The sequence below is a fragment of the Mytilus californianus genome, unplaced genomic scaffold, assembly GCF_021869535.1.
Source record: "Mytilus californianus isolate M0D057914Y unplaced genomic scaffold, xbMytCali1.0.p SCAF_8, whole genome shotgun sequence".
In the NCBI taxonomy this organism is placed as follows: domain Eukaryota; kingdom Metazoa; phylum Mollusca; class Bivalvia; order Mytilida; family Mytilidae; genus Mytilus; species Mytilus californianus.
The window spans coordinates 70841693-70849830 of NW_026262734.1; the positions used below are offsets into that span (position 1 = coordinate 70841693).

Here is an 8138-nt window from a genome sequence, read left to right on the forward strand (position 1 = left end):
CTTTCAATATCCAAGCTGTGGGATGGTCGTGCTCCACGTGTTGTCGGCAAAGTAATTATATTCTTTAACTTTTACTTACATTTGCCTTGGTGGCAATATAGCCTTGGTGGCATTAAAACCTTGGTGGTCATTTATATATGCCTTGGTGGCAATAGACCTAGGTGGTCATTTATATTTGCCTTGGTGACAATAGACCTAGGTGGTCATTTTTATAATTGTTTACATTTGCCTTAGTGGCAACATTAAAAAGAAAATACTAGCCTTGGTGGCTTTAAGACCTTGGTGGTCATTTATATTCGCCGTGGTGGCTTCTTAATAGACCTAGGTGGTCATTTTTGACCTTGGTGGTGAAATGTTTGGGATTTAGACCTTGTCATGAGTAGATATTATTAACCCAGGTGATTAGATATTTGTTATGCCGTTTGTCGGTTAAACGCCGGGCAAAGTGCTATAGCGTTAAAATATTTTATGTATAAAGCTTCCGGTTAAGATGGCGACGTCCACGTTTTTTGAATGAGAAACCAATTTAGTTAAAAGGACACTGAATAAGGATGATTCCTTCAAAATATGAACGAAAATATAGACTAGTATAAACAACTCACACATAAAGTATATCCTGTCATAAATATACTCATTTATCACGCCATTTTCGGAGACAAATATGAGCTCCAGATTATCAAAACCCCCAGCAAAGTTCGACGACTGTGTTACAGGAGGGGAAATTGACAATGCTATTAAAAACAATGAAAATCCGTTAATCCATAAACAATGTGATGGTCGTACAAATAATGTGACATTCAAAACCGAGCATACCGAAGTATGGAAAAATGTACTTTTGTCCTATTTTGGAAATGACACATCACATTTGATTAAAGACGGTGGCAACCCCTCGGTCATCAAAGTAACACCTACCGATGAATCTGGCACTGTTTTTCAAATAAAGATAAACATATATAAAACAGGGTCAATAGTTATTCAAGGAACAAAATGTGTATTATTTGAAGAAAAGTACTTTCAAATTCTGAAAGACAAAGTCGTCAAAATTGCTGAAGAAGCCCAACACACATGTAATGCACAAAATAAAAATAACCAAACCACATCTTCACTGAAAGACAAAACTGATAATGAAACCACTGTACCTAAAACTATAGATGATAGTTCGCTAACATTACATTTAGATCCTGAGATGACAATGATCGAAAAGAAAGATGATGTGCAATTCGCCTTCATCACCGCATACTAATAAACAATTCACATCAACGCCAGTGTCTAAAAATCTACACTTACTCCAAAAGCAAAAGTGGCACATCATCAAGAAACTCTGCATTCAAATCTGGAAAGTATTTTTACTGTGCTTGAAACTGTTGATACGGCACTGGTTTCTATAGTTGGTATAGTATCAGACATCAAACATGCTGTTAATGATTTTGACAACCTATCATCAAAAAGTGAAAACCAACTCAAATCTTTCACAAAACAAATTAAAGAACAACTTAATACCATAGAAAGCAAAATTAAACACAACAATACATCTATAGAGTCTCTACATATTAAGTCTAATTCACTTGATAAACAAGTAAAAGATATAAGTGAAAAGCAAATTAAAATTATGGACAAGCTAGATCATATACAAAAATCAGTTCAATCTCACAGAGACGAACATGAAGATTCGATGACGGAACTAAAAGAAAAATTTCATACATTTGAAACACAAAGTATAAAGGTACAAGATAAATCTAAAAAAACTAAGTCAGACGTACAAGACGAGACTGAATTACTCAAGCCGAAGGACATTAACAACAATGATCCAAGTACTAGTAGTTCTCAAATACACACAGGAGAAAATATTAAACCAGGAATAGACACAGACAATCTTATTCTTGGTGATTCCATAATTAGAAGAATACAAGCAAGGAGATTCAACCCCTATGAATCTACAGTTATAGACTATATAAATATGGGGGGGGGGGGGGGGGGGGGGTGCAACAGTTGTGTAGAATATGTACAGGAAGTAGGTCATAAAATAAATCCAAAAAAGGTGCTTGTGCACATAGGAGGAAGAGACCTTCGTGGAGATGGGGTTAAAGAGCACGAATTTAAAGCGTTATTTTCAGAAATGACCAGAATTTGGCCCAAATCTGAAATCTACGTTCTCCCTATACTAAAACGGAAAGATATTCCGTATGATCAAGTGCAGAAGGCAAATCGGACTATACTATCTGTCAGTCAAGGCTTTAAAACTATTCGAACACTAGACCCATTCGTACCAGCAGACAATATGTACTTTGATAATGTGCATCTTAACACTACTAAAGGCATACCATCGCTTGTTAAATTTTTGAAAAAAGTTATGAATATTACACCCTCGAAAACCAATTCATCGCAACCGTACAAGTCAACCACAAGACATATGGATCAACACAACCAAACTACAAGACGTTATGACCACCAATTTAACCAGTATTCAACAAATGGGGATCACCCAGCAAACCAAAGATACAGACATTATAGTCACAACCAAGTTAACAATATTCAACACCAACCAGAGTTTTCACAATCACCACGGTTTCCGCAACCACAACCATTCAACATGAACACTAGTCAACAACGACAACCGTTTCCGCAAACTCCACCGTTTCCACAACCACAACCATTCAACATGAACACTAGTCAACAACGACCACCGTTTCCGCGAACAACCACATTCAACATAAACAATAACCTACACAGGATGCCATTTCCGCAAGCACCACCAGTCAACTTACCGCCTGTGCCATTTTATCCGTGGCCATGGGGCCCATTTAACCAACTAAGTAACCAAAATGGCTTTGCAAATTATCCGTAATCACATTTGTTATCTATCAGTATTAATTGGGTATCAAAAGCTATACATGTAAACTAACTTGTCTATTATAGTTGAAAAACAATTGTTATTTGGTGTACTTATTTGCTTGATTAGTCAAGATATGACTAAAATCAGTGTTTTTGTTTTTGTTTGTTCTTTTCAAATATATATAAAAAAATACGAATGTTTGTAAGAAAAAAATAAAGTAAAATGTTTTTCCATTTATTTTATGATAAATCATAAAGATTACCTTAGCTGTATTTGGCAAAACTTTTAGGAATTTTGGACCTCAATGCTCTTCAACTTCGTACTTTATTTGGCCTTTTTAACTTTTTTGAATTCGAGCGTCACTGATGAGTCTTTTGTAGACGAAACGCGCGTCTGGCGTAAATACAAAATTTAATCCTAGTATCTATGATGAGTTTATTAATTAACATACTATATTACAAAATATTAATTATACTGACCACCGCGTCCGGAAGTAGCCAAGAAGACATTATTATTTTTTTCAGGGGTTGACAGGATACACGTAATCGTTATAAATTTTAACTTCACGGTTCTTATGGAAGCAAATTTAATAACAATGATGTTATACAATTGTTTGTTTTTGTTTTCACCTTTCATAGGGCTTGATTTGTAATCTTATTTCTGTGTACACAATTCTAAATCTATATAGTTCACCTTCATCAATATTAGGAAATCCGTTTGGACGATTCCATATACCATTATATGTTAGGGTTTTTTACCTTCAGTGTCGAGTTGGTGTATAGCATTAAGGCTTGTCTGCGAGAAATAAATAATTTCTCTGATAGATTAACTAAATTTAAAACAAATTTAAATATAGTTAAAATATATATTTATTTAACTGAGTAAATTGATCGGAATGTGAATGATAGAGAGACCTAAAATTCTTTTTGGTCTACCCAGTCATGACATTTGCGCGGGAATTTCTTCCATTGATATCGTAATATAATTTACTTTGGATTATTGTTATCTTTAGATGTAATGTGATAGGGTTTACTGTGACATTATTTGTTTTCTTTTATAGTACATAGTTTGACATGAGGTTTGTACACATGAAGTTTATAGTGGGGGGGGGGGGGGGGGTCGGGGGGGGGGGGGGGGGTCGGGGGGGGGGGGGGTAGGAGGGGTCCTGATCCCGAAATCCCGGGCTTAAAAACATGGAATCCCGAGGGTACCGAATTAAAAAAAAGGTAAATCCCGACATCCCGAAATTCGAAAAAAGAATTCCCGGATCCCGAAAGGATCAATCCCGAAATCCCGGGCTTAAAAACACCCGATCCCGGAGTCCCGATAAAGTTCCTACCCCCCCCCCCCCCCCCCTTCTAGTCTAGTCAGATCTGAAGTATAGATGTACTCATTCTCAATTACTGTAATTCTGCATATCCCGGGTACCACGATTTCCCCGAGGATTACAAGAACAAATTTTATATCCCTAAGGACAAATTGATTTGACATGATTTTACATGGGCTGCGTTCAATATCGTAGCTGCTACGTAGTGTAATAGTCATAAATCTACGTAGCTCTATGTAGCCGCTACGATATTGAACGCAACCATGGTGACATTGGTGTTCTACTCCTTCCCTACATCACTGCTCAGTCGCTCCGTAATTCTCGTATCACTGCTTTTAGACGAAAGCAGGGTTGGGTTCAATATCGTAGCGGCTCCGTAGTGCTACGTAGATTTATGACTTGAACATGTAGCTAGCCTAGCTGCTACGTAGCCGTTACGATATTGAACGGAACCATGGTGTTATACTCCTTCCCTACGTCACTGCTCAGTTGCTCCGTAATTCAGTATAACTGCTTTTAGACGAAAGCAGGGTTGCGTTCAAAATCATAGCGGCTCCGTAGTGCTACGTAGATTTATGACTATTGAACATGTAGCTAGCCTAGCTTCTACGTAGATATTGATAGCAGCAAGGCGAGCTACTCGTTCAGTAGACAAAAATCTACGTAGCCGCTACGATATTGAACATGACCCTGGCATTATAAGCAACGTCATAACTCGCGTCATAATGTCGGAGGAGATGTAATCAGCGACGTCACAATGTGTGAGGAGTAGTTATCAAGCTTGCTTTTGTCTAGCGTAAAACTGTCTTAGGGCTAGGACAAGTTAGGGAGGTTAAAAAGCCAGTAATCAAATTGTAGTATAACGATTAACAGATAATCGGGTTTTCTTAGTATACACTTTATCGCTATACACCAATCCATTTCTTATCTATGATAAATATATCAGTCAATCATATCAGTTACAAGATGCACGTGAATCAATGTTATGATAACAACACGTGTGTCGGCCATAACCTCGGACAAGCTATAGATATAAACACATGGTCAATTAGAAGATTTCCACTTATTTTTGAGATAAATGGTAAAAAGATGCTCATGGGGGACATGCAATTCTGATACAAGGTATCCAGAGAGGATAATTAATGTATCCTTCCTGCCGTTTCCAAAACCAAAGACAAATTATGATGCTTGTTTAAGATGGATTAAGGCATGTGGGAGGCCTGTGGAACAACTAAATGTTAATAAAATAACAAGAGACACATATGTTTGTTCAAAGGTATGTAATATTTTTGTTAATATTTGTAAACAATTATTTACATAATTAATATCTGTTTTCAATTAAAAATAAAAAGCTGATTTACTGATAGACATGATAGATGGATCTGAATGATATAGAGTTATTTAATAACTAAAACAAATAAAGGAAAACTTAGTCTCAACACATATTTGATAAGCTTATTTGTAAATCAAACTTTATAGATAACCAGTTATTTATTGTCTACTTTTATTTTCATAATAAACAGAATAAACATTATTTTTTCAGCACTTTGTTGGTGGTTTTCCACCAGAAAAGAATCCAGATCCTTTTCCTGCAACTGGTGGCCAGGTTTATGAAGCCAGAGTAAAATCCAGAAAAAGAAAATATGTTGAACTAGAACAAAATAGTGCAGAACCCTCCTGTAGTGTACCAGAAGTTACATGTATAAATCCAAGCATACTGTCTAGTAATGAAAATGACAAAGATAATCAAACTGATGAAGTTGGTAAGTCTTTTTCGATTTTTTCAAGATAAGGCATGGCATGTGTTTTATAAAATTCACATAGTTTACTGAACATTTCCATTTGAAATTCGTAGTCTGGAAGTACCTTTACCACTGACATATCTGATTTTGTGTATACAATAAATTCACAAAAAGGTGCACCAGTTATAAGTAACTGTCCTTGAACCTGATAGTAATAATCATGTCCTGTGTTCATAACTAAAATATATCCATTTTTTTGCAAACAAAAATTAGCTGTGACAACTGCCTCTTCAATTTTAAGGTCTCTAACAGCATAAGGACATTTTATTTCTACAATTCCTGTGGTACCATTGGAGCACAGTTTGCCATCAGGTGTAGCACCAAGAAAACTAAATCCAGGATTGACTACTAAACCACAATCGTGAAGATGGTTGTCCTTATACTTTTCAGCATATTGTTCTTTTGCCACAGTTTCATTGGCAGTTCCATATGAGGTTGCCGCACTTGAAAATTTCTTTGGATCAAACAAAGATTGTAAAAATTTGTCATTCACTTGTTTTTTTCGTTTAGCAACTCTGGCAAATTGTGAAGCTGTTATTCTTTTCTTTCGTTGATTGAACCACTCTGTACAGTCAAACTGGCGAACAGTAACATTTTCTAAGTGCATGGCTTCTTCAATACTCATTGGCATGAACTCATTACAACATTTATACAAGTCATCTATTATATTTGTAACTTTAATGGGAAATTTTGTATATCCACAAGCTGTGACATCTGCTGTTTGTGACTCTTCATAGTGCTGTAACTGAAAAAAAAAATAGAATTTCATGTTTCATAATTTTTCATATTTTTCTATTTTCTTTTTTCAGTTTACACAAACTTGGATTTGATTGCACGTAATTCATCAATAAAGAATTTGGAAGAAGAAAAAAATGCCCTCATTAAGCAAAATGAAGACCTAAAGATGCAATTAGCAAGTTGTGTTGAGCAGGATTTCAAACTAAAGAGCAAAAGATCACCAGCAAAGAAACAGAAACAAGTTGTCCATAATAAAAAGTTTTCAGCAGAAACAGTGGCAAATTCAAACATAAAGAAACTTTTTGAGTATTACACTGGATTAACATATGTAAGATTCATTTTGTTAGTAAACTTTTTATTTCCAGAAGAAGGAATTAATCCAGTAAATTATAAAGAAAAAAGAAAAGAAGTCAAAGCAATGATCCTCACTGACCAGCTATTCTTAGTGTTGTGTCGTTTGAGAAATGGACTTCACATAAAGGACTTGGCATACAGATTCAACATCAAACCCCAAAGTGTTAGTGTTATATTCAAGAGTGTTATCCATTATATGTTCCTTAAATTGGGATATTTGTCATACTGGCCCCACAGAGACACTATTATACAGAATATGCCACATCAATACCAACAAGAGTTTCCAACATGCCTTGCAATTATAGACTGTACCGAATTAAAAACAGAGAAACCTTCATCACTCAAGTCACAGAGTCAGTGCTATTCAGACTACAAGTCTTCAACAACCTTGAAATCTTTGGTGGTTACAGATCCAAGAGGTTCTGTCATATTTGTATCCGATTTATTTTCTGGATCTATCTCGGACAATGAAATTTGCAAGGAAAGTGGATTTTACAAATTGCTACAGCAACTTAAAGATCAGGGTTATCTTCAAGACAATGATGGAATAATGGCAGACAAAGGATTTCGTATAGAAAAAGAGCTGGGTGAATTAAATTTAAGACTAAATATTCCACCTTTTGCATCAACTGCAACACAAATGTCTTCTGGTGATGTTGCACTTACCCGTAAAATTGCAGCTCACAGAATTCACATTGAACGTTCAATTAATCAAATAAAAAATTTCAAAATTGTTAATAGAAGAATTCCAGGAACTTTATTTTATAACATTAATGAAATATGGACTGTATGTTCCTTATTAACAAATTTTCAGGACACTCTTGTCAAAATGTAATGTATATCTTATTTTCAGGTGAAGGAAATTAAAATATATCTGAACTTCTGAATATGTTTTACTTACATGAAAATACAGTAAGGACCCAGTCTGAACTTTGCCCAGCCTTGTGTTGATTGTGGTTGCATTTTCTTGCAGTAAGTAACTCAGTGGAATATCATCATCTTCCTTGAGTTTTAAAATTGCACTTGATGATGAACCTGGTAAATCAACCTGCGGAATTTCTGTAAACACTGGTTTTCTCTTTCT

The 8138-nt window shown here is 35.5% G+C and overlaps 1 protein-coding gene across 1 annotated transcript; it reads left to right on the top strand.

Annotated features, from left to right (window-relative positions):
* The first annotated feature begins 5238 nt into the window (after nucleotides 1-5238).
* Nucleotides 5239-7910, top strand: LOC127712164 (uncharacterized). Its single transcript, XM_052218457.1, has 3 exons — nucleotides 5239-5436; nucleotides 5704-5923; nucleotides 6772-7910. Exons 1-3 carry the CDS (start codon nucleotides 5239-5241, stop codon nucleotides 7887-7889), a joined length of 1536 nt encoding a protein of 511 aa, XP_052074417.1. The 3' UTR covers nucleotides 7890-7910.
* The last annotated feature ends 228 nt before the right edge of the window (nucleotides 7911-8138 follow it).